Genomic DNA, 25,326 nt, shown 5'->3' on the forward strand with positions numbered 1-25,326 from the left:
AGGTTCCTGTCTGTGCTGTTTCCGCTTTGTCTCCTGGGCCTAGAACTGTGCCTGGCACACAGCAGACACTGCACAGATGTCATGGAACACGTTCCGCTGGGGAATGGGGAACCGGGAAGCAGCAGCTATTCCTACAGAGTGGGGAGACTCACAGCCTCCTGGTGCTGCGTACGGTGGGCTGAGGAGGGCTGCTACCGGCTCCAGGGCCTGGAGCAGGAGGATGGTGACGGGGCTGCCTGCCCTCACCGAGTGGCCTGTACTGGCTCCTGCCCCTGTGGTGCCCAGAGTAGCCAGGATCACACCCCACACTCCAGGATCATCCAAAGAATGAGATCCAAATCTCTCTCCAGGCCCCCTGCACCCTGGTCCACCAGCCTGTTTCCCCTCCTGCCACGTGGCCTCCGCCTCTGTGTTCCCCACATTTGTTCTCACGCCTAGGCCTTCCTTTGTGCTGTCTCTGTGGGAGAGGCCGGCAGCCCTGAAGGCCCTCCCTACCCTTCCATGCCTGGCTTCTCTGCCCTTCCAGAGCCTCCGGGACCTGTCCCCTTTGCACCTCCAGCCTTGGTGCGTGGACCAGGCACAGCACAGAAGGTGCAGCAGACGCTTCTTGGTGTAACCCTCCGTGGAATGACTAACACATGGCAGCTTTTTCTTGCTTCTGACATTAACAATGAATGTTGTTTCAAATGCAAATCCATGCTTAGCAGTCCCATTTTCTTACAAAATGAGAGAGAGTTGTGTGCAGTCAGGAAGGCTCAGTGTTCTGTGACATGAAGGGTAGTGGAGTGGGGGCTGCCTCCTCTGAGGAGTGTACCCGTGAGTGGGCTCTACAGGAGGCTGGGTGGGCACCTGGAAATTAACCCAGAAACACAAAGTGCCACTGAGATACAGGAGCCAGGAGGAGCTAGGGCTGTGTCCTAAGACCCAGGCCTGGGTGGACCTTCCAGAGAGAGTTAGGAGGAGCTGAGGCTGCCCCTAAGACCCAGGTCCAGGTGGACCTTCCAGGGTTAGGAAGAGCTGAGGCTGCCCCTAAGACCCAGGTCCGGGTGGACCTTCTGGAGTCAGGAGGAGCTGGGGCTGCCCCTAAGACCCAGGCCTGGGTGGACCTTCTGGAGTCAGGAGGCGCTGGGGCTGCCCCTAAGACCCAGGCCCCAGGTGACCTTCTAGAGAGAGTCAGGAGGAGCTGGGGCTGCCCCTAAGACCCAGGCCTGGGTGGACCTTCCAGAGAGAGTCAGGAGGAGCTGAGGCTGCCCCTAAGACCCAGGTCCAGGTGGACCTTCTGGAGTCAGGAGGAGCTGGGGCTGCCCCTAAGACCCAGGCCCCAGGGAACCTTCTAGAGAGAGTCAGGAGGAGCTGGGGCTGCCCCTAAGACCTAGGCCTGGGTGGACCTTCCAGGGTTAGGAGGAGCTGGGGCTATGCCACAAGACCCAGGCCTGGGGGGACCTGCCAGAAGCACCCCAATCCCCGGAGGGCAGCCCCCATCCCAAGTGCCCGCAGGGAGGCCTCGGTTACCAGCTTCTTGAGGCCCAGCCCGCCGTCCTCCTCAGCGTCGGACGAGTTAATCTGCTCTTCTGCACTTGACCAGCCCCCGTCATCCTCAGGTGCCTCCAGTGAGTGTGAAGTTTTGCTCCAACCTGAGAGAGACAGAACTCGTGAGGGACCCCCGGTGATGAGCTGCTGTCTGCATCCATCTGAGGTGAGGTCACCTAAGTCCCACAGACCCCCTGAGATGTGCACCGTGGGCCCCCAACACAGCCTGTCATCTTCCCCGCTACATAAAGAGCTGAGCAGGACACCCCTACAGGCTTCCAGAATGCCCGGCACGTTTCAGGGTTTGAGAGCATCTGCTTCCAGTTGCTGGGCTACCCTGTGGGAGACCTCAATCCCCAGGCCCTGGGGAAGCCACGCCCTTGTCAGGCAGGGCAGTGCCCCTTAGCCAGGAGGGAAGCGGCCTTCCTGCCACAGATGACCTCCAGGGCAGGTGTTTTCAGTGAGTGCCACAGTCATGTCCAACACCTAGCAGACCGGACCGGGAAGCAGTTTCCAAAAGCAACAAGTGAGGCTCCCTGAGAGGGCCCGATGCCCTTGACCTATGGGACACTGAGGGCTGTGGTCCCCACTGGCAAGAGAGGAGCCCCTGGCACAGTGGCACTGAACCAGAAGGCTGAGGCCATGCAGGTGCCGTGGCGGAGATGGGCTCCCACTGGCCACACAGCTCCAAGCGGGAGAAGAGGAAGGAGTTTCTTCCAGACTTGGGACCACACATGTCCCCCTCCCCGACCCAGTGTTCCTCCTGCCAGGTGCCCAGAGGACGGCACCCGCCTTTCCCATGTGGGGGAGATGGGAGACACCCTCGCGGCTGAATAAACACGCAAAGGCAGCAACCGGGCAGCAGGCCCAGCGCATCCCACCTGATGCCAAATGCATCAAGGCAGGACACATGCACTCCAGGGAAAAAGGCAGATGCTAACGGGATTTGAGTTTGGGCACAAACTGGTTCCAAATCCTATTTGGTGCCACTGGAAGCAAATGCTTCCTTGCAATGGATGATGCGGGGCATGGGAAGGCTGACACTGCACTGGCAAGGAAAAGCTGGTGCTAAGCAGGCCTCTGCTGTCTGTGTAGAGAAGGGAGCTGGGCCTGGACACCACCGTCAGCCAGCAGAGCATGGAGCCGCTCCCTCCACTCCACCTGAGTGCTTTGCCTTCTTGGGGTCACAGCTAGAGGTAGCTGAGCCTTCCAGGCACCAAACCAGGCCTGCATCTGTGTGAGAATTGAGGACTGTGATTTTCCGGTTGCAGACCTGCAGCTTGGCCTCCAGAGTGTACCTGCAGCTGCCCCCAGCAAGGGAGGCTGAGACACAGCACAGGATGGGGGCCCAGCTGCCTCCTCTACAGCAGCAGGGACTGGCCTGTGGGGTCTGGCTGCCAGCATGCCCTCCCTGTCCAGGCCCCCAGTCGCTCTGAGGCACCACACCTGGGGCCTCTGGCCAGACAGAACCAAAAATCTGATTGAGGACAGTGGGAACAAAAAAAGGGTGGCTGCTGTGTATGCAGAGGAGCCAGCATGGCTCGGGTAGGACCTCACACACGAACCTCTCCACGGGGCAGCGAGGCCGGCCTGTGCAGGGTGATACCCAAGCGGCCCTGCCCCGGTGCCACCAGACACACAAAGGGATTCTTGAGCTGCCCTGGCCGTGGGTGCTTAGTGCTCCCCAGAGCCTCTCTGTGGGCCATCAAGAGCGCCGTGTTGGAACAGGGCACGGGGGAGGCCAGCAGCGAAACGCAGAGGTCTGACCGTGATGGGAACGGCAGCGCCTGGGAGCGGGCAGCCACAGGCCAGGCCAGTGGCACTGTCCCAGGAGATGGGGAATTCTATGTGAAGGCAGGAGGCTGGATGATGGCCAGGACGGTACCCTCTGTTTTCTGTACAACAGCCATCGGCCTTTGCTCGATGGAGTCACCACCTGCAGGGCTTGGGGAGCGGGCGCTGGGCAGCGCCCCAGGCCACCCAGGATCACCTGGGCTCACTGCCACCGCCTATGGCAGAAATGACCCAAGGGCAGTGGCCCGGCTTTAACACCACACTGGCTTCCTAGAGACCCCGCCAGGCTGCACCGTCTCATTCACGGATGAGGAGGCAGAAGTGGAGGCTGAGCTTGGCCAAAGTACAGCAGAAGTGGCGTTTGGCCCACAGGGCCAGCCCGGCCCACCTTCGCCACCAGGGACCGGCTCTGCCGGCTCCAGGTCACAAGCGGAGAGGGCTTAACAGACAAGAGTAGCCTCTCCCAGGAGACTGTCAATGGAGAAATGGCTCCCTTCTCCCAAGCTCCTGGGGCCTCCTGGGGCCTTGATGCAGCGAGCCGGGCGTCCACCCACTTGCAGGCAAGACGGTCAGGAACACCGGGCCAGTTCCCTGCCTCTGAACTCACGCCCAGGGTGGCCACAGCTTCCGCCTGGCTCCATGGGGCTGGCAGTGTCATGTGAGGAGGCTCTGGAGGCGGGCGGGATGGGGAGGCTGGTTCTGCTTACACCCCTGGGAACCTTTGCAAATTATTTGAAAACTCAAGAAGATTGCAAACATGAGGCCCCCTCGCTGCACCTGAGGGTCCTCAACAGGTCAGGGGAGGTCTCTGGACTTCTCAGGGCAGTTTTCACCCTCAGAATATAAGGGAAGCAGGAAACAAAGAAAGCTCAGGTTCCACAGGGAGCTCGGCCTTGCCGGCCCCAGGAAAGGAGGGTCTGGGTCGGCCCGCCAGTTGCTCTGTGTTCCTAGCAGGTAGTGTTGGGGCAAACTGTGCTGCAGGGAATGGCGGGGAACGGGGTGCTCTATAGCCGACAGCAGCCACCGGGCAGTGAGACCCCACCTAGCTCCACCAGCACGGCTGGGTGACCAGCGCAGCAGCCATGGCCAGCAGCCACTGACGGGGTGGGCCATTCCACAGGCTCCGGACAGACCTGCTGAGAGGAGTCGGCTGAGAGGCGTGCTGTCCTCAAGGACCTGTCACCAGAGCATCACACACTGAACACAACCACATGTCTGCCTCTGGAGCACAGAGACCCACACGAGCTTCCCCCTTAGGTGGCCTTGACGGCCACCCGACAGCAGCTGGGCCGTGCTTCCTGCCGACGCAGAGTGGGTGCCATGCCCGAGGGTGCCACTCTACCTCGCAAACCAAAAGGAGTCGGGTCGCTCTTTACTTCGTGCCGCTTGGCCTTTTTGTCAGGACTGGTAGGAGAAGCTGCAAGAGGAGGAGGAGGCAGAAATACAACCAGAGAGAGAGGGTGAGGAACGGCAGAGAGGAGGAGGAGGCAGAAATACAACCGGAGAGAGAGTGAGGGATGGAGGGAGGCGGCGAGGAGGCTGACCCACGCTTGTGCCGGGAGGGGACACCCATGTTGTGGCCCCTTTCCACTGATGAGAAAGGAGCTTCTGTGAGCAAAATGCAGGGAGTCGAGGGGCCGCGCGGTGAGGGAGGGGCCAGGAGGGCGTGGGAGTGGGGGCTGCGGCACTCAGAGGCGTCCTTTCAGGGGCCGTCTCTAGGGATGTTTTCTTCGTTCTGCGCTAGCAGAGTTTGCAGCACCAGAATCTGTTGTTCGTGTGTTTGTTTCAAGTTTCAAGCCAACTTAAAAGCATTTTTATAAATTGGAAAACACTCCTAATTCTCTGGAAAGAGCCATTGTCCACGCTGGCCTTCAGGGCTTCCCAGAGGAGCCGCCTGCACGCCAGGGCCGGCTTCCAGGGCCTCCTGGGCCTCCTGGGCCCATTCCCCCGCCATGTATTTCCCAGCACGGAGCTCTCGCAGGTGAGCAGGGCGTTAGACGTCTGTCTCAAGGGTCCCGTCAGCCCTATTCACAAGCAGATGCCCCAGAAGATGGCTGAGCGGCCTCTGTCACTGGGCAGAGCAGAGCCACGCAGCCGGAAAGGTCAGCACCCTGCAGGGAACTCTGAGAAGGCGGGAGAAGGCGGGGGTTGGGGTGCAGGGAGAGGAAGGAGGGGCCCTGGAAAGCCAAGTACAGCTCCCGTTTCTGAGCAAGCCTCCATTTGAAAAGTTCGCCTTCATTTTTCCAAAGGAAAGCCACCCCTAAAGGATAACTCTGGGTGTCTGTGTGTGAGACACAGCGTCAGTGAACACGTGATAGGGTGGAAAGAAACGCTTTTGCGTGGCCGCCCTTGTGATGAAGGAGGCACGAATGGTCACACACGATGCATGACAGATGCCACCACGGTGAGGGTGGGTTTCGGGCAGATGCTACTTTTACCTTTCTGACCTTTGAGGTTAGCAAAGCCCTGCAGGGTAAAGCGCTTTCTGGAAAGCGCAGAGCTTTCTGAGGCAGAGCTAGTGACCGTGTCATCTATGAAGGAAGAGAAAGAAACTATGCAGAGGGCATCGCAACCCGGTCCAGCTGTTGCGGGGAGGGCCCAGGGCGGCTGCGGGTTGCACGCTGGGTCTCGGCTGGGGCTCTTTCTGGGGCTGACCTTGCTGACACAGGGGTGCAGAGCAACGGAGAGGGAGGGGCTCTTCTGTGAGGTCCTAGGGCTCTGTTAAGGGGGGAGCAAGGGGCCCTGAACGCTCTGCAAACCTTCTTCACACTGCAGGAAGCGCGTGTTTCTCGGACACAGTGAGCAGCTCCGTGTGAGGCCTCCATGTGAGGCCTGGTCCCTGCACACACCCACCTTTGCTCTTTTCGGGGGGCTTTGGCAGTGGTGCTGAGCTGACATATCCCTCCAGGCTCAGGGGGTCTGTTTTCCTTTCTTCCAGCTTTTTGAGGTTCCTTGAGTTTCCTCTTGAGGGACTGATGACATCAGACAAATCAAAAAAGAAATAGTGTGTTGTCTGGTTAGTTTTTCAAAACGTGCTAAGGACCTGAGGCATTCAGATATCTCTCAGCACCCAGCCTGATGCTAAAGCAGCATCTCTTGCACGCGTTTTTTTTTTTTTTTTTTGAGATGGAGTCTCGCTCTGTGGCCCAGGCTGGAGTGCAGTGGCCGGATCTCAGCTCACTGCAAGCTCCGCCTCCCGGGTTCACGCCATTCTCCTGCCTCAGCCTCCCGAGTAGCTGGGACTACAGGCGCCCGCCACCTCGCCCGGCTAGTTTTTTGTATTTTTTAGTAGAGACGGGGTTTCACCGTGTCAGCCAGGATGGTCTCGATCTCCTGACCTCGTGATCCGCCCGTCTCGGCCTCCCAAAGTGCTGGGATTACAGGCTTGAGCCACCGCGCCCGGCCGTCTGCACGTGTTTCTAAGTTAAACGCGGACGGGCGGGACGAGAGCAGGCCCCGCCCTACTCGCTCCAAAGCAGGAGGTTTGTTTTTCTCGGCGGGGGCCGGGGATTGACAGGAGGTGTTTCTTTTTGAAAACTACTGTTCTACAGATTATTTTTTGGTCGTGTCTGCGTCCTGTTTCATGAATGATTAAAGGAAGCTCATATAAGAAACAGGATCAAGTGAAAAAAATAAGTCATGAATAAAATAAAGAAAAAACAAGGGAAGAAGAGACATGATGAAGCCACAGTCAGGACTGGAGTCTGAACTGTGCCCACACATGTGCTGGGCCATCCGCGTCGGGTCCCCACTGGGCACCCACTGTCTCAGGATCAGGAATGCTGGGGCGTGGCTGTGATCTGGACAGGCGTGAAACAGCCCAGCCCGGGAAGAGCTGGAGAGGGGCGGGCACTGCTGGAGGCACACATCTGGGAACTGCACCCTCTGGGACTGACCCACGAGCATATCAACACCAAGGGCCTCAAGGAAAACCCCAATAACCACGGAGTCCCACTGACAGAGGCCGAGGACCCTGGCGTGCGAATCCCCCACTCGGAGTGCTCCAGAAACACAGGCCTGCGGCGACGCGTCTGTCCTCACCTGGCGCTGGTTGGGGCTGGCAGGGGCAGGCTCTGCGACTGCTCCAGCGCCCGGTGCTGGCTGGCTTCTGCGAGGAGGGAGCAGACAAACCACATGAATGAGCATCTTTACTTCAATGCCAAGGCGCCTTGCACACACAGGGACTGTGCGGTTGCTCTGAACACATGTAAAAATGCACCTGGAGAGGAAGCTACGGGAAAACGATCGCCTGAAGACAGCCTCACCTCGACAAGCCTGCAGCTGGCTGGTCAGCACTTTCCGAATTTCATTCACCCATGCAGCCTTAATCTCAGGAGTCGGTGCCTGTTTCCCCAAAAGAAACGCCAGGAGGTGAGTACTCAGGCCCCCAAGGAAACACACGTTGGTTTCACTCTCAGAACATCCAAGGATCATCTTAGGAGTCAAAGGTCAGATGGCTGCGTGTGACGGGAGAGGAGGGAAGCGCTGCGGGCTGGCCCCGGGCTGCGGGACCCTCTGCGCCCCATGTACGGGACTGACTGAAGAGGTGTGTCTGGCACTCAGGGCACAGCACCCTCTCCACTGCGAGAATCGGCCCTGCGTGCTGGACGTGTCCGCACACTTGCGCTGTCCAGGGACGCACGAGCTCCCCTGGGGAGGCCAAGCCCATTTCCTCGCAGCACCCCCTCTGATGTGTACTTTTCCCCGCATTTCATCCTGGGTCCAGCTCAGGGTGAAGACAGCCCAGGGCAGGACCCTGAAGTGCACAGCGGCTGCTCCTGGCCTCGATGCAACTTCATGGCAGATTCTAGCACTGGTTCCCGTGAGAAACGGTTCATGGCAATGTGGAAGAGGCCAGGGGCAGGGTGGGTGGCCCACCTGGACGATGTAGACCTCCTCACGCGCGTTGTACCAGATCTCGAACTTCTTAGCATCTCCCTTCACGTTCTCCGTAATGCCGACGGCGGCCATCTGCCAGCAGAGAGCGGAGACGGGGTTTGCGCCCACAGCGGACCCACCGCCTTGTTTTAAAAAGGTGTTGGTGCAGGCACGAAACGATGGAAATACTTTGGGGATGGGGGCTAAGAATGGCAGAATCCCCCACCCCCATACCTAAGGATGAGAGCTGGGTGTCAGCGTGGCCACCTCAGACCAAGGTCTGTGGCAACAGGGACCCAGTTACAGATTTCCCCCCACTGGGGTCTGTGGCCAGGAGCTGCTGCTGTGGACCTGGCCTCACTTACGTTTAAGGACTGCTTGTAGCTGTAGGAGGGGGCTTTCTCGTACCCCTCCCCGTTCTCCTCCCGCTTCTTACAGAAGAGCACCGCCTTCTCGTGCAGGAACAGGTGCCGCTGCATGGGCTTGAACCTGGCCAGCTCCTTCACCTTGGTGTGGCCCCTCTTGTGGTCGGTCCAGACGCTGAACGAGCCTTGCATCAGCAGCTTGCCCAGGTCGCCGAGATTCCCCTAAATGTGCGACAGCAGGGGTGTGTTAGGAACGGGATGAGCGTGGGGCCATGGGAGCACATCACCGAGTGAAAGCAGCCGTTTCGCAAAGCCCACCCACGGTGGGATTCCAGCTGCAGGGCGTCCCAGGAAAGGCCAGCTCATGGAGACCGTGACAGGTCAGCGGGTGCCAGGGGCTGGGGGAGGAGGGAGGGACCGGTGGGACACATGGGCTTCTAGGACAGTGAAGCTGCTCTGTGTGATGCTCTAGCACTGGGTGCAGGACGCCACACGCCTGTCCAAACCGCAGAACGCGCAGCACCCAGAGTGAGCTCCGAGGGGAACAGCCCTCAGTCACTAATCAGCGTCAGCGCCGGTTCACCACGTGTGGCCGGTGTGGCACCCATGCTGGATGTCAACACTAGGGGAAGCCTCAGGGCCTCGGATTTACACTCAGTTATCTCACACACCAAAAACTGCTGCAATTAATCAACTCTATTACCTAAAACAAACAAACAAAACCTGAGAATGAGGCTGGGGGGACATAAAGAGGGGGGCAAAAGATGAACAAGCTGACCTGACGTGGGGCTCTGTGGGGAAAGTGACATGTGCCTTCGGGGGCCACTTGCTCTAAGTCACCAGCCTGCAAATCGCAGCCCAGGAAACAGACGTCACGTCTGCTCCGAGCCATGCCTCCTCCCCAGGAGAAGACAAGGAGGGAGGTCTGAGCTGCATTCCTGCTGGAGATGTGTGCCCTCCAAGCAGCGGACGCTTCCTGATTTTCTCCATGCCCCAGAGAGCCCAGTGGGGTCTGTGGACCCGGCTGCGGGGCCTGGGAGTGGGCTTATCTAGGGACCACCCCAGACCTCCTGCTCAGAACCTGCACATTCACACCAAAGCGTGGGGAGTGTGCAGGGAGGCCGCCAAGGTGCTGGACTGGCATATTCCGCGGAGGTGGTGGGGAAGGCTGGGCCTTTGGGCGCCTTACGTCATAGCCGGTGATGGCAATGAGGTGCATGGAGTCATTCACGGCCTTCAGGATGCCCAGGATGGAGCTCAGCGCCTCCTGCAGGTCCTCAGCTCCCTCGCAGTTCTTGCTGTATTTCAGCATTTCCTGAGGTCCACGGGGTGAAGCGACCGTCAGGACACGCAGAGCTCTGGCTCCCCCAGAACAGACCCCTCAGGAGCTTGGCATGAGGCAGGGACGCTGCTCACCCTCCCCTGGTCTGTAGGGAGCTGCTCTGCCCGCCCTCCTGCAGCCAGGACGGACTGAGCGGTGCTGCAGAGGGGGCAGAGCCCCTGCCAGGTGCAGACCCTTGGCACCTGCTCCCCGGGGAGCTCCCTGCTGCCACCCTGCTGCCCAGGTGCACACCCTTGGCACCTGCTCCCTGGGGAGCTCCCTCCTGCCACCCTAATGCCCAGGTGCAAACCCCTTGCACCTGCTCCCCGGGGAGCTCCCTCCTGCCACACTGCTGCCCAGGTGCATACCCTTGGCACCTGCTCCCCGGGGAGCTCCCTCCTGCCACCCTGATGCCCAGGTGCAAACCCCTTGCACCGGCTCCCTGGGGAGCTCCCTCCTGCCACCCTGCTGCCCAGGTGCACACCCTTGGCACCTGCTCCCTGGGGAGCTCCCTCCTGCCACCCTGCTGCCCAGGTGCACACCCTTGGCACCTGCTCCCTGGGGAGCTCCCTCCTGCCACCCCAATGCCCAGGTGCACACCCTTGGCACCTGCTCCCCGGGGAGCTCCCTCCTGCCACCCTAATGCCCAGGTGCACACCCTTGGCACCTGCTCCCTGGGGAGCTCCCTCCTGCCACCCTAATGCCCAGGTGCACACCCTTGACACCTGCTCCCTGGGGAGCTCCCTCCTGCCACCCTGATGCCCAGGTGCACACCCCTCACACCTGCTCCCCGGGGAGTTTCCGGGGAGTTTCCTCTCGCCACCCTAACCCTGGCCAAAGGCATGGAGCTGTAGTTTCCTGCCTGAAGGTTAGAGGGGCCCACGTGGCAAACTCATAGCTGGAATCCCCAGTCTAGGCCACCCCTAGATTATCTGCTGTGTGCCAGATAATCCAGGCACGGTTCCACCCTGGAGGGATGGGTCAGCACATCACACAGAATCCCGTGCGGGCCGGGCTGTGTGGAAACCCATGGGGACGGGGACTCGTCTGCTCACCTGCGTCCTCAGCACCCCTAACAGCGGCGCACAGTAGGGCCTCGAAAGGCATCCCAGCCATCCCAGCCTCAGCACAGGCTTGGAGGAGGTGCCCTTGGCCTGGGAGGGGCAGGGCGCGATGGGGACGGGGCCCCAGGGCGGCACAGAGACCTGGCCAGCGGGTGCCGGGGGAGGCCGGGCCACGGTTACCGCGGAGCCCACCTTGAGCAGCAGCTGGTACTTGGTGATCCTCTGCACCGGCTTCAGCAGGTAGGAGTCCAGGCTCAGCTTGTGGTCCAGCTTTCTCTGGCATTCCTGGAACCAACCCAGAGCCTTTGGTTTGCACAATTTTCATTATTCCGCAGGAGTCGGCTAGGAAAGGGGGTAACGTGCTGAAGGAAGGTCCGGGGACACACCTGGAAGAACGGGCAGTCGGAGCACTGTCTCCACAGGCTCTCGGAGCGGGGCTTGTTCTGACAGTACTTCTCATAGATCTGGAAATCCTCCATCTGCACCAAGGGACAGGCACCACATCACACAGCGTCTTCCCAGCCCCGCGAGGCACTACTGCTCGCCTCACAGCTTCCAAGGGCCAGCACTGGCTCCCAGGCTCTGCTGGGGGGCCTGCCCTCCATTCATGGGGCTCCCTGTCCCCGCTGACTTCCCAGAGCACAGGCGTGGCGTGGAGACGGGGTTCCACTGCAGCCATTCTTAGAAGGCCGTTTATGGTGTGGTTTGTTGATTTGTTTATATAATAAAACTTCTAGCATTTTCTCTGGCAGTTTTACAAATTACCTGTTATTTAGCAAAAAACAGACCCTAGCCCCATTGTGAAGTGTAATTGCTCCTGGGTGCCTCTAGAGCACAGGTGGTTCTAGGGGCACAAAAGGTTTTAGGGCACAGGGCTCAGAAGTTTCTAAGGGCATAGGAGGTTCTGGGGTTCAGGAGGTTCTGGGGGGACAGGAGGTTCTGGGGGTTCAGGAGGTTCTGGGGCACTGGAGTTTCTGGGGGTTCAAGCGGCTCTACGGGTACAGGAGGCTCTGGGGGCACAGGAGGTTCTGGGGTACAGGAGGTTCTGGGGTTCAGGAGGTTCTGGGGCACAGGAGGTTCTGGGGGACAGGAGGTTCTGGGGGTTCAGGAGGTTCTGGGGTTCATGAGGTTCTGGGGGTTCAAGAGGATCTGGGGCACTGGAGGTTCTGGGGGTTCAGGAGGCTCTGGGGGTACAGGAGGCTCTGGGGGCACAGGACGTTCTGGGGATACAGGAGGTTCTGGAGGTTCTGAGGTACAGGAGGTTCTGGGGGTACAGGACGTTCTGGGGTACAGGAGGTTCTGTGGTACAGGAGGTTCTGGGACACAGGAGGTTCTGGAGGTACAGGAGGTTCTGGGGGTACAGGAGGTTCTGGAGATTCAGGAGGTTCGGGGGCACAGGAGGTTCTGGGGTATAGGAGGTTCCGAGGTATAGGAGGTTCTGGGGGTACAGGACGTTCTGGGGTACAGGAGGTTCTGGAGGTTCAGGAGGTTCTGGGGCACAGGAGGTTCAGGAGGTTCTGGGGCACAGGAGCTTCTGGAGGTACAGGAGGTTCTGGGGGTACAGGAGGTTCTGGAGGTTCAGGAGGTTCTGGGGCACAGGAGGTTCAGGAGGTTCTGGGGCACAGGAGGTCCTGGGGTACAGGAGGTTCTGGAGGTTCAGGAGGTTTTGTGGTACAGGAGGTTCTGGGGCACAGGAGGTTCTGGGGGTACAGGAGGTTCTGGAGGTTCAGAAGGTTCAGGAGGTTCTGGGGGTACAGGACGTTCTGCGGTACAGGAGGTTCTGGGGGTTCAGGAGGTTCTGTGGTACAGGAAGTTCTGGAGGTTCAGGAGGTTCTGGGGTACAGGAGGTTCTGGGGGTACAGGAGCATCATTTTATCTCAGCCAAATTGAAAACATTTGCATTCTGTGATTTCAGTTGGTTAGAATGGGAACCTGCAGTAGAATCTGAAGTCATTATTCAGTAAGTCTGAGAAGCTGTGACAAGACAAAATATACATCAAAGCAGCACGCACCCTCTCCAGAAAGCACCTTCCAACCAGCTCCGGGCAGTCGGTGTAGTTTTCCAGCTCCCTGAGGAATATCCTAGACCAGGAAGGTTTTAAAGTGTATGAGAGACAGGCCGAGTCACGTGGCATTGGTGACAAATGGACAGACATCATGTCTCAGAAGCCTTATATGCCTTGCTGTGTATGTGGCAACAATGCTCCGCATGACTTGGGGACGCTGTAGCCGCGCCTGTCCTGAGCACCAAGCTCTCAGGCGCCAGCAGGTGCAGCCCCAGGCTGAGTCTCCTTATATTTCGGGCCTTGGCTGCACACAGAAGTTGGAGAGAGCTGCTTTTCCCTCAGCACACACATGGCTCACAGGGCTACAGGCAAAGACAGAGATGGGACCCTTCAGGGCCCTGGAGGCGCCGCCCCCATAACTGGCCGTGGGTCTGTGGGTTCTCTGCAGACACACCCTCAGTCCTGGCCCTAGGCAGCGCCATCCCCAGGCTCCTGGGCTGGTTCCCTTTAGTTTCTGACTTGCATCTGTCCCCTGAGAAAGTCTGGCCAGAGGGGAAAATCGTCTGGGGGACGGATTCGCGGCATGAGCACTAAGCTTAAAGCTGTGGGGACCCCTGTGTGCAGGACTGGCCGAGACCTGGGGGACTGTGAGGACAGATACTAAGGGACACTGAGGTTCTGCCCAATCTCCGTGGACGTGGAAGGCTTCTTGGTGGTCAACTGCGGACCTGCTGCCTCCTTGTAAGTGGCAGGTGAGGTGACGATCACGGCACGGGGCAAGAAGCAGGTGTCAGAACCACGTCCCAAGCACTGGCGATTCCCATGGCCAGTGGGGTACGCTGGTCCCCATGCACATAGCCACGCGGGAGCCACTCACATGGCCTCCCTCCAGGACACGCAGCAGGGGCCGTCCACTGCAGCCTCCCTGGCACTCTGCACTGCATGCCCATTCTACACCTTCCCATGAGTGCTTCAAAACTGTGTTAAAGCAGCCCAAACAGCTCAGAGGAGTGGAGACAAGAGGCCAGACAGACAGACCACCCGCACTGGAGAGGCCACGGTCACTCGGGGGACAGACCACCCGCACTGGAGAGGCCACGGTCGCTCCGGGGGACAGACCACCCGCACTGGAGAGGCCACGGTCACTCGGGGGACAGACCACCCGCACTGGAGAGGCCACGGTCACTCGGGGGACAGACCACCCGCACGGGAGAGGCCACGGTCGCTCGGGGGGACAGACCACCCACATGGGAGAGGCCACGGTCACTCGGGGGACAGACCACCCGCATGGGAGAGGCCACGGTCGCTCGGGGGGACAGACCACCCACATGGGAGAGGCCACGGTCACTCGGGGGACAGACCACCCGCACGGGAGAGGCCACGGTCGCTCGGGGGGACAGACCACCCACGCTGGAGAGACCACGGTCGCTCGGGGGGCAGGCAGTCCCCGTGATGAGTAAGGAATGCCTAGTTTGCCGTCCTTTTCAAAAGCTTGGGAACAAAACAGGACTTGCCATGTGGTGTGGCTTTCGTGACCTCCAAAGGGCTGAATACACACCTGGGAGGGGTTCCAACTTCCACTTGCCCAGCAGGATGAGGAGGGGATGAGGGGCGGGCAGGTCCCATTTCCTGCACCACAAAATGGTGCACTCGGGGGGCTCAGAGCCCTCTCCTCACGGCTGGTGGCTCACTTACAACTCGGCTGCCTGGGCGCAAGCCACCAGGCACGGTGCCACGTGGGCACTCAGAGATGGCCCCATGTACCCACACTCATGCCTGTGCCTCTGTGAGTCCACCCCTTGGGCGCCCCTTCCCAGTCAGGCATGGCTCGCACCCCCCGTTCCAGCCCCCTGAAGCCAGTATCATTAGCTGCGAGAGATGATGGGTGCGCGCCTGTGTCGAGAGGAAGGGCCCACCTGTTGTGGAAATGATAGATCTCCTCCATGTTTCCAAACAAAACATCCTTCTTGTGGTGAAGGCCTGTTGACAGGAGGTGAGCCATCAGGGGGTTATCCATCTCCGCGGCGTAGCCCTGCAGGGAGAGCAGAGGTCAGCGGGGGTCCTGGGCTGCAGCCCACCCACAGGCTCATCTGTGGGCCAGGCCGTCCCTTCCTCTTTATTCTTAGGTGATTTCTAAGACAGTTATCTGGACAGGCATCCACCAAAGCAAAAGTATTATGAATAGCACCAATTTGGGGGAAAGGGGTGGAGGTTCTACCCTTCTTGCTTTAAACCTTTTATGATTCAGCTGTAACTGAAACAGAGGGTGCAAATCTTCTGTCTACACTCAGGTGATCACCACCTGTGCACACTCAGTGAATCAGACACCCGTCTACACTCAGGTGACTACCACCTGTGGACACTCGGTGAATCAGACACCTGTCTGCACTCAAGTGACCACCACCTCTGCACACTCACTGTCTATACTCAGATGATCACCACCTGTGCACACTGGGTGAATCAGACATGCGTCTACACTCAGGTGACCACCACTCACATCAAGCTCACCCAGGCAACAGCCCACTGCCAAGGTCACCCCTAATCTGCCCCCCAGCCCAAACCAGTTTTGCTTGCCCTGGAGTGCTCTGTGCCAGGAACCACATGCACCCTGTGGCCTGTGTTTGCGACAATCTGTATGTGGTTCGTGCATCTGTTGTGTGTCAGCTCCTCTTTCTTGTTACTACATTTGTCCCCTGTGCGGACCCCCTGAGCTGCCTTGTCCCCTGTGCGGATCCCCCTGAGCTGCCTGGTCCGTGTCTTGCTGATAGGCCCTGAGGGGCTCTCCGTCTGGGGCTGCTGTGACCAGGCTGCTGTGGACGCTCTTTCATGTGCATGTGGTGGACAGCAGCGCTGCTCTGAGCAGCAGTTGTCAGAGGAAGCCCCACCAGGTAGTGCAGGTGAGGCCACGTGGTGGTCGGCCCTCCCCAAGTCCAGCCTCACCTCCAGGACGCACAGCAGCTCCTCCACGTAGGCCCGTTCTGTGTCCAGGAGCTCACTCATCACGTGCCTGGTGGCAGGTCATGTGGAGAGCAAAAAAGGTTAGCACTGGGAGGGCAGGAATGGTCTGCTCCGCAGTCTCACAGGTGCCACCTAGAACGATGGCCTGCCCAGCAAGAGGGGACTGGCGTCAACCCAAAGCTCATGGGCTGGACGCTCCTTGGGGCTCCCCTCCCAGCTCTCGGCCTCAGACCCTGCAGACAGAGGCCAGACGCTCCCTGGTTCCCAGACTGGCCATCACTGTCTTGTCCTGGCCTGGGACACACTCCTGGTAGGAGGGATTCCCTGCCCCTGGCCTGGCACACACTCCTGGTAGGAGGGATTCCCCACCCTGCCTCCTGGGCTTTTGGGTACCACCTGCTCAAAATGAGCTCAGTTCCTCATGCTCATGGGCGAGTCAAACCACCCCTAGGATCCATCCCTAGAATCCACCCGAGTCTCTTCTGCCAAGACGACACCCGCCCGCTGCCCGGCCTCCCTGAGCCTTCCTCGTGGTGGGTATGTGTGGGCCCGTGTGGCCAGGGTGGGGGCCTGGCATCACCAGAGCTGTTCCCTGCCCACACCCTCACACCCAGCAGGTGGGCAGTGGTCTAGGGAGTGGCCCAGCACCCGCCGCGCTGGATCCGGAAGGGGAGGGCGCACAAGCTGGCTGTGCAGGTCTTGTTGCTGGTGTGAGCATCTTTCAGCAGCCTACGGCTCCTGCTGCTTATGTGATGCACAGAAACTGGAGCTGGGGGCTGGTCCTGGGTTGAGGTTATTCAGCAAGTTCATTCCAAAACAAGCGGTCAGCATGTAAGGGCCCCACCTTGGCACAGGGGAGAGGAGTGGGGAGCAAGAGGGCTCGGGACTCCCTCTCACAACCCAGGAACTGCCAGCCGAGGGCCACTCCTTCTGTGTCTCAGGGCCGAGCACTTGCTGCTCCTCCGTGTGGACGCCCCTCTGCCTGGACCCTCCTCCGTGTACGGACGCCCCTCTGCCTGGACCCTCCCCCGTACGGACGCCCCTCTGCCTGGACCCTCCCCCGTACGGACGTTCCTCTGCCTGGACCCTCCCCCGTACGGATGTTCCTCTGCCTGGACCCTCCCCCGTACGGATGTTCCTCTGCCTGGACCCTCCCCCGTACGGATGTTCCTCTGCCTGGACCCTCCCCCGTACGGATGTTCCTCTGCCTGGACCCTCCCCCGTACGGATGTTCCTCTGCCTGGACCCTCCCCCGTACGGATGTTCCTCTGCCTGGACCCCCCCCGTACGGATGTTCCTCTGCCTGGACCCTCCCCCGTACGGATGTTCCTCTGCCTGGACCCTCCTCCGTACGGATGTTCCTCTGCCTGGACCCTCCTCCGTACGGATGTTCCTCTGCCTGGAACCTCCTCCGTGCAGATGCCCTTCTACCTGGACCCTCTTCTGTGTGGATGCTCCCCTGCCTGGACCCTCCTCTGTGTGGACATTCCTCTGCCTGGACTGTCCTCTGTCCAATCTTACGGAGCCTGCCTGGACACTCCTCTGGACAATCATATGCCTGGAAGCTTCTTGGCAACTCCCCCTTCCCCCATCCTGCTTCACCAGCTTCCATCAGAAGCCAGAAGTGACAGACTGAGCTTTCACACCAAGTTCAGTTTACTGTAATTCCCAGTTTTGCGCAGTCTCCCAACCCTGCAGCATCATTTGGATGCCGCCTGTGGACACCTGCTTGTCAGCACATCAGGAAGAGCCTTTTCTTCTTTCCTGATTTTGGAGTTTTGATGGTCAAAGGGGCCTCCTGCTGTTCCTCGAGGGCCTCTGGGAGGGAGCCCCATGTGCCTCATGGGTGTTTGGCTCCTTCCCAGTGTTGCTCTGGGGACCTGCATTCCCTGGCCCTGCACCAGTGAGGTCTTTCTTGAAGGCGAAGGAAGCCAAGAAAGGGAACTGCTTTTGTTTGCACAACACTCCCTGAATTTGAGGGTCCAGGAATCCCAGAGGAAGAGGAGGGCTGGAGACGATGCCGTCCCCTACACCAGCTGCCTGGCACCACTGCCTTTGAGTGGTGTCTCCTGTGGATGGCAGTGGAGGGTGGAGGCTCTCGCTGGGGTGGAGATGCCCCTTTATTCTTGCATTCAGCCATCGCCCTCTCTTCCCTCCCGAGTCCCCCAGTGGTGCGTGTGTGGCATGTGTGTGCTTCACGTGGTGGGGACCAGGACACGTGCTCGAGCCACGGCAGGCCCTCTGGGTATCGGTTGGTGTAAAAGTAAGAACCACAATGACTTCTGCGCCAGCCTTCTATCTGAGGCATCCATTCGAGTACCTGACGGCACCTGGTGGTTCAGGCTGCGGTGGGAGGGCCCATGAGGCTAGAAGGCCAGCGCACCTACCTGCGCAGGATGGCCAGGCTCTCCTCCTCCTCCCCTGCGGAGCTGCGGCCCTGCCGGCTCTCACTCATCTCACTCTGGAGAGAAGAACAGTGTCAGGTCTGAAAGGCGGGACAGAGCCTCAAGGGCCAACTCTCAAGGCCAGAGCCCACTGGTTCCCGTATGGGGACAGGGCTGAGCTCCCACGATGGGGAGCTGGCCAGGCAGCTAGGCCGTGCCTGGCAGGGGCCACGTGGAGAACCAGGCCTGGTGTGAACCAAGCAGGAGGGTGTGGACGGCGGGGTTGTCATGGGCAAGCCTCACCTTGGCCCTCCGGTAGGGCCCTCTCCGCAGCGCACCGCCCTCGGAGCTGGAGTTCTCCGAGCCTCGCCGAATGCCTGTTGGGAAGAAGGGGAGTGGGGCCTGAAGTCCCCTCTGACCCTCTGGAGAGGGGACGTGCGCCCAGCAGGAAAAGGCCCCAAGGAGAGGGCAGGACTTGGCCTCTGAGGCCATAGGCAGTGGTGTCAGAAGGGGGAGGACCATGGGGTCTCGCTGCTCTGAGTCACCCCATGTTCCCTCAGCCCATGGGGACACAGTGCCTGTGCACTCCGGCCTGGGAGAACTCCCAACAGGCAGAAAAGAAGGTCGCCTGGGACCCAGTACAGGAAGGCAAGAGCCTGGCCAACCAGGGCCCCTGAGATTCACAGCTGACTTTCACCAAGCTGGGGTGGCAGCTCGCCTCGTGGGTTCGTGTGTGAGAAACCAGCAAGGATGGGAAGAGGGTTTGTTTTGAGACATGGAGGTGGCAGGAAAGTCTCTGGGAAATGGAGCGTCACCCGGCTTGGTGTAGGGGGCAGGTTTGGGACCAGCAATGTGGGCCGGACTGAGGTGCGTGGACGTGGCTCTTCAGGGCTCCGGGAGCCCAGAGTCTGGGCCGTGTGTGAGGAACGTTGTTTGGCAATAGCACCGGGAAAGGACAGACTGCGGAGAGGCTGGAGCTGGGAAAGCTGGAGGTGGTTCCTCCGTGGGAACTCTGCGTTTTCAGTTTTGGGTCACGTGGGCTTCACTGAGACCACGGAACCCTGCCAGCCTCATGGAAAAGCAGCCACAAACAATGCCTACAAGATGTGTGTGGCCAGGTCCTGACAAAATTCCATTTATAAACATGGGCGAGGGGTGGCAGGAACCCGCCCTCAGGCCCTGAACTGGGGCCCGGAGGTGGAAGGGGAGGAGGCGTGTGGAGACAGCTTTTGCAGGTGGCTGCTCAGATGTTCCAAGCTCTCAACGCCCGGGGCTCCCTGAGGGTCCCACAGCACCTGGGGCACAGGGTAGCCACACAGACCTGGGGAGGGGCAGGGCGACTTTGCCAGTGCCTCGGGTCTGGGGGCCACCGGCTGCACGGGCCGCGTCTGCCTGGCCGCCAGCTTCTTCAGGCTGGCCTGCCTGCGGTGGAACACCTCCTCCATGCTCGCCTGCTTCTGGAAGACCTTTCGCACGTGCTCCTGAAACCACATGCTCAGTAAGGCGCCTTGTACGTGTTGGCGTCATTAAAAATACACGATCACACGCAGAATGTGCCAGGGCACACCCAACCCCCACTTTTAATGTTCTCCATGCTGAGTCTGTCAGTGCAGTGTGGCTGCGTCCAGCCCTGGCCGCTATGGACGGTGAAGGGGATGCAGCCTACCCACGGGGTGGGACCCCGGTCTTGGGAAAGGGCAGCTCCATGTGAGGGAGAGGCCTGCAGCCTTCCCCAGGCATGTGGAGGGCTTAGGAGGAGCCTGGTCTCAAGGGCATCACCAGGTCCCAGGGCCAGGCCCTTCCTGAAGAACACGCCCATGCCACGAAGTCTGCCAGCAGAGATGGGATGGCAACCTCGCAGGGTTGGCGTGGAAATAACTTCTGTGTTGAAAGGAAAATTCAACTCGACCTCCCAACTGTGTGTTTCTCTCAAATGCCTATTATTTGGGAGTAATTCATTAAATGGGCCGGGTGTGGTGGCTCACACCTGTCATCTCAGCACTTTGGAAGGCCCAGGTGGGTGGATCACCTGAGGTCAGGAGTTCGAGACCAGCCTGGCCAACATGGTGAAACCCCGTCTCTACTAAAAATACAAAAATTAGCCGGGTGTGGTGGCACATGCCTGTAATCCCAGCTACTCAGGAGGCTGAGGCAGGAGAATCACTTGAACCTGGGAGGCAGAGATTGCAATGAGCCAAGATCGTGCCACTGCACTCCAGCCTGGGCGACAAGAGTGAGACTCTGTCTCAAAAAATAAATAAATAAAAATAATTCATTAAATGATTCTTTAAAACTCCCCACAGAGGAATGCCCCACTGCTAGGGACGGTGAGCTGCAAACGGAGAGCCCGAGTCAGCATTACCATGAGGTCTTGGTTGAGGATGGATTCGTATTCTTTGTAAATCGTGTTGAGCTCCTGGATCTTATTTTCCGCACTGGTCTCCAAAAACTTCTCGATTTCCTGGAGGGCAGCCTCCGCGCCGTCCTGGGACTGGCACTTGTCCACAGGTTGTGAGGCCAGCAGGTAAATCCCTTCATCACACCACTTCAGGGACTGGAAACACAGAGCATTGCCAAGGGCAGGACGCCATGAGAAGGTGAGTGCACCACCCTGTCCAGGCACATGCTGTCGGGGCGTCCTCCCAACATGATCCCGGACTACCAGCTCCTCATGCTCCCGCCACCCTGTCCAAAGCACCCTGAGGGGACACAGTGCTGGACAAGGCCAGTGAATTACCCAGGGCGGGGCCCGGAGAGGCAGGGAAAGTACAGTAGGATCAACCAGGCCCTAAGCTTCTGGATCTTTTAAAGAAATCATTATGGGCTGGGCAGGGTGGCTCACGCCTGTGATCCCAGCACTTTGAGAGGTGAAGGTGGGAGGATCACCCGAGCCCAGGAGTTCGAGACCAGCCTGGGCAACATAGTGGGATCCCATCTCTATCTCTCACACACACACAAATACAAGAATTAGCTGGGTACGGTGGCATGCACCTATGGTCTCAGCTACTTGGGGGCTGAGGTGGGAGGATCCCTTGAGCCCAGGAACCAGAAGTTGCAGTGAGCCAAAAAAAAAAAAAAAAAAAGAAATCAAACTGTGCAAATGAATTCTAGAAAAAGACCCGCTAGGCCAGCAAGACCAGAAAGGAAGGATGTTTTCCAGCCAAGGAGCTGCCCTCCCCATGACAAGGGTCAGCCGGTGGTGGAGGTGGGAGGAAGAGGCTGGTTTCACAGCTGGGGTGTAGTTCCGGCTCGGCCTACCGTCTCCAGGCGGCGGTGCAGCTCCAGGGACTTGCTGAGCAGCCCCCTCCTCCTCACGATCTCTGCAGAGAACTGGTCGCAGAGGTGTCGGAGCTCCTGGCACTTGGGGCGGATGGAGTCTACGGCGTAGTGCTTGTTCTCGATGAGCTGTTCGCCGTCCAGAGACAGGGCCCGGGCCCTCTCCACAGCCACCTGCAGACGGCCACCCAGAGGACCAGCTCAGGTCTCTTTCTGTTCGAGGCAGACGGCGCCTCGCTGTATGGGATGTGTGTCCCGGGGCACATGTGTGTCTTGCTTTCTTTGTTTACTGCTGTGGATGACTGAGATGCCGCCTAATGCCCAGAGCTGTTCTGTGGCAAGTGCTTCTGGGGGCTGTGGTGGTCCCAACAAAGGGCATTGCCCGTCTGCAGGGAGCTGACCCAGAGGAGGCTGGGCAGGGCCACGTGCTGTGGGTGGGGTGCGGGAGGGGAGGTGCACAGGCAGCAGCCCCCACCCCAGTGGACGACCCCTAGGGGCTGTGGGGGCCCTTTCTCCGTGGGCAGGAGTCCCATTCCTGCCCCTTCCTGAGCGGCACTTGATGCTGCTGCTCACACTCTCCCACCGCCCCAGCTGGGACCCCGCCTTACGCCCGATTTCTCCTCGAAGCTGGCCAGGTCCCTCAGCAGGTGCTCCACATGCGCCAGACTGTTGCCAATGTCCGTGAAGGTTGCTACCTTCTGGCACACTGCGTCCAAGATGGCTTTGACCTGGAACAGAGGAGGGCCCATCTCAGGGGAGCGTCTCCCTCACCTGAACAGAGAGAACCCGCTCCAGATCAGGGAAGTGACGGAACTCAAAATCGGGCCAAGTGGTCATCAATGAAGCAGGGACCACAGTCAGGCAGGCGCAAAGTCAGCCCTGAGTGGTCACCCATTAAGTGGGGACTGTGGGGCCTCTGGGTACCCACCAGTGACCTCACTGACCACTGGCAGGACACTTGTTTCTCTGTGGCCTGGGTGTGCCTCCGTTTATCAACCACACGCCTGAGAACAGCATGAGGAGAAGGTGAGATCATGCAAGGACAAGGGCTTTGGGAGCCGAAAGCGGCAGCAATGTGGACGCTGGAGCTGTCGGCATTCCTGCTGGATCCTGGGAGTGGAGAGTTACGTAACTCAGTTCCCTCTAGCTTGCTACTAACTTCTAATGTTTACGATTTCGATCCTGGGCGTGGAGAGTTACGTAACTCAGTCCCCTCTAGCTTGCTACTAACTTCTAATGTCTACGATTTCTGCTGTTGGCAGGAAGACAACAGGTGTCATATAAATGATTTTTATTTTAATATTTATTTATTTATTGAGATGGAGTTTTGTTCTTGTTGCCCAGGCTGGAGTGCAATGACGTGATCTTGGCTCACTGCAACCTCTGCCTCTCTGGTTCAAGTGATTTTCCTGCCTCAACCTCCCAAGTAGCTGGGATTACAGGGGCCAGCCGCCACGCCCAGCTAGTTTTTGCATTTTTAGTAGAGATGGGGTTTCACCATGTTGGCTAAGTTGGTCTTGAACTCCTGACCACAGGTGATCCACCTGCCTTGGCCTCCCACAGTGCTGGAATTACAGGTGTGAGCCACCATGCCTGGCCTGATTTTTAAAACATGTAACTGCTTACTCCTTTAAATACAAAAGATTTTAATTTTTGTTATTGGAAATAATCCTGAGAACGAACGGGTGTGTACGCAGACATCCCAGTGCCAAGGAGATTGTAGTTCAGATGGCCTGGGGCTGAAGTCCAGGAAGGCAGGATTCTTGTCCATCCTTGAACCCCCTACATCTGGCACAGCTGAAGTCTGACACTTCCTTCCATGTAACCCACAGCCACTGAGTTATGGATAATGCACCACCTCTCAGAAACTAGCTCGGATATAGAAGAACTCAATACCATCAACCAACAGAATCTAACTGATATTTATAAAAGTTCACCTAACAATAGTAGAATACACATTCTTTTCAAGCAAGGAACATATATAAAAAAAGACCATATTCTTGGCCCATAAAACAAATCTCAGCACATTTATAAGAACTGAAATCATACAGAAGAGTATGTTCTCTGATCACAATGAATCAAACTTGAAATCAAGAATGGAAAGACAACAGGAAAGTCTCTGAATACTGGAAGCCAAACAACATACATTTAAATAATTGATGGGTCAAAGAGAAAGTTCCAAAGGAAATTGGGGGAAAAAAAAAAACTGGACTAAATGACAAAGAAAATACAATACGTCAAAATTTGTGGAACACAGCTAAATCAGTGATGAGAGGGAAATTTATAGTGTTCTTATTAAATATGCATGTTAGAAAAGAGGAATAGTCTCAAATAAAGAGTGTAAGTTCCCATCAAAGCAATCCATAGAAATAATAAAGGTAAGACCAGAAATCAATTAAGTTGAGAACAGAAAAACAACAGAAAAAACTAATGAAACAAAGAACTGGTTCTTTGGAAAGATGAGGAGAGACACATCTCAACCTAGATTGACAAAGAAAAAAAGAAAGAAGATGCAAATTACAAATATCAGAAACGAAACAGGGAATATCACTACAGACCCTGCAGACATCAAAAAGATAAAAAAGAAATACTATAACAACCCTACATATTGCCTTGAAAAACACGCGACTATATCTCATTGTGAAACAGATAGTTTCAATAGCTGCATAACTATTAAAGACACTGCATTCATAATTTTAAGTCTCCCAAAGAAATCTCTAGGCCCAGATAGTTTTATCGAGCATCTACAAAAATCCTACAACTACCATTATACCTGATAGTGAAAAGCTAAACGTTTTCCCCCTAAGGTTGGGGACAAGGCAGAGATGTCCAGTCTCACCACTCTTATCAAATGGTGGACGCTCTAGCTGGTGCAGTATGCAGTGGGGCAGGGTGTTGGGAGGTAGAATAAAAGGTGTGTCTTCAAAAAGGAAGAAACCAAACTGTCCTTATTTGCACATGACATGATGGTCTCTACAGGAAATTTCAAGGACTTTACAAAAAACCATCTAGAATATGTGTGCTCAGCAAGGTCGCAGGAGACAAGATAAATATACAAAAATCAATCGTATTTCTATATGCAGCAATGCATACATAAATACCAAAATTAAAAATATAATACTGTGATGACTTCTTTAAATGGAATATTAAAGGTAAGTCAAACAAAATACGTACTGAACTTGTGTGCTGAGAACTACTTGACACTGATGAAAGAAATCAAAACAAGTGTTGAGAATACCATGTTTGTCGACTAGAAGACTCAATACAGTAAAGACACTGATCTTCCTCAAAATACAGGTTTAACACAACTACTATGAAAACCTCAGGAAATTGGTTTTTGTATATGTAGACAAGATAATTTTAAAATTGGCATGAAATGGCAAAAGAACTAGAAGCTAACACAATTTTGAAAAAGAAAACAAAGAGGGAAGAATGAGTGTACTTGATTTCAAGACATTATATAGTTGCAGTAATTAAAACCCTGTGGTATGGACAGAGGAACAGGCATGTAGATAAATGTAATTGAATAGAGTCTCCAGACCAGACCCACATAAATGTGCCCAGAGTTTTGACAACAGTGGAAAAGAAATCCAGTGGAAGAAAGAGCCTTTTCAACAAACGGTGCTACAGCAATTGGACATCCAGAGGAAAAACAAATCACGATCTAATTCTCATACCTTATACAAAAATTAACTTAAAATAGGTCATAGACTTCAATGTAAAACTATGAAATTTTGGGGGAAAAAAGCT

The 25,326-nt window shown here is 57.3% G+C and overlaps 1 protein-coding gene across 17 annotated transcripts in view; it reads right to left on the reverse strand.

The window, feature by feature from the left end:
* The window catches only part of MCF2L (MCF.2 cell line derived transforming sequence like), a 195,612-nt gene that overhangs the window by 3,816 nt on the left and 166,470 nt on the right, over positions 1–25,326 (reverse strand). For 8 of the 17 annotated variants that reach the window (XM_033177185.1, XM_033177184.1, XM_033177189.1 and 5 more), the window contains 20 exons: positions 22,185–22,304; positions 21,559–21,750; positions 20,663–20,854; positions 19,622–19,781; positions 18,604–18,677; positions 18,304–18,377; positions 15,899–15,965; positions 14,875–14,990; positions 12,965–13,034; positions 11,339–11,431; positions 11,145–11,237; positions 9,757–9,882; positions 8,568–8,789; positions 8,203–8,295; positions 7,590–7,668; positions 7,366–7,432; positions 6,178–6,296; positions 5,763–5,855; positions 4,667–4,741; positions 1,513–1,634 (listed from right to left, as the gene is read on the reverse strand). In XM_033177185.1, the coding sequence (XP_033033076.1) occupies positions 1,513–1,634; positions 4,667–4,741; positions 5,763–5,855; positions 6,178–6,296; positions 7,366–7,432; positions 7,590–7,668; positions 8,203–8,295; positions 8,568–8,789; positions 9,757–9,882; positions 11,145–11,237; positions 11,339–11,431; positions 12,965–13,034; positions 14,875–14,990; positions 15,899–15,965; positions 18,304–18,377; positions 18,604–18,677; positions 19,622–19,781; positions 20,663–20,854; positions 21,559–21,750; positions 22,185–22,304 (2,247 nt within the window). Of the gene's footprint in view, positions 1–721; positions 850–1,512; positions 1,635–4,666; positions 4,742–5,762; positions 5,856–6,177; positions 6,297–7,365; positions 7,433–7,589; positions 7,669–8,202; positions 8,296–8,567; positions 8,790–9,756; positions 9,883–11,144; positions 11,238–11,338; positions 11,432–12,964; positions 13,035–14,874; positions 14,991–15,898; positions 15,966–18,303; positions 18,378–18,603; positions 18,678–19,621; positions 19,782–20,662; positions 20,855–21,558; positions 21,751–22,184; positions 22,305–25,326 lie in introns of all 17 variants that reach the window. The other 9 variants (XM_033177191.1, XM_033177183.1, XM_033177192.1 and 6 more) reach the window with 3 other exon arrangements.

Source organism: Trachypithecus francoisi, unplaced genomic scaffold, assembly GCF_009764315.1.
Source record: "Trachypithecus francoisi isolate TF-2019V2 unplaced genomic scaffold, Tfra_2.0 Lachesis_group18, whole genome shotgun sequence".
In the NCBI taxonomy this organism is placed as follows: domain Eukaryota; kingdom Metazoa; phylum Chordata; class Mammalia; order Primates; family Cercopithecidae; genus Trachypithecus; species Trachypithecus francoisi.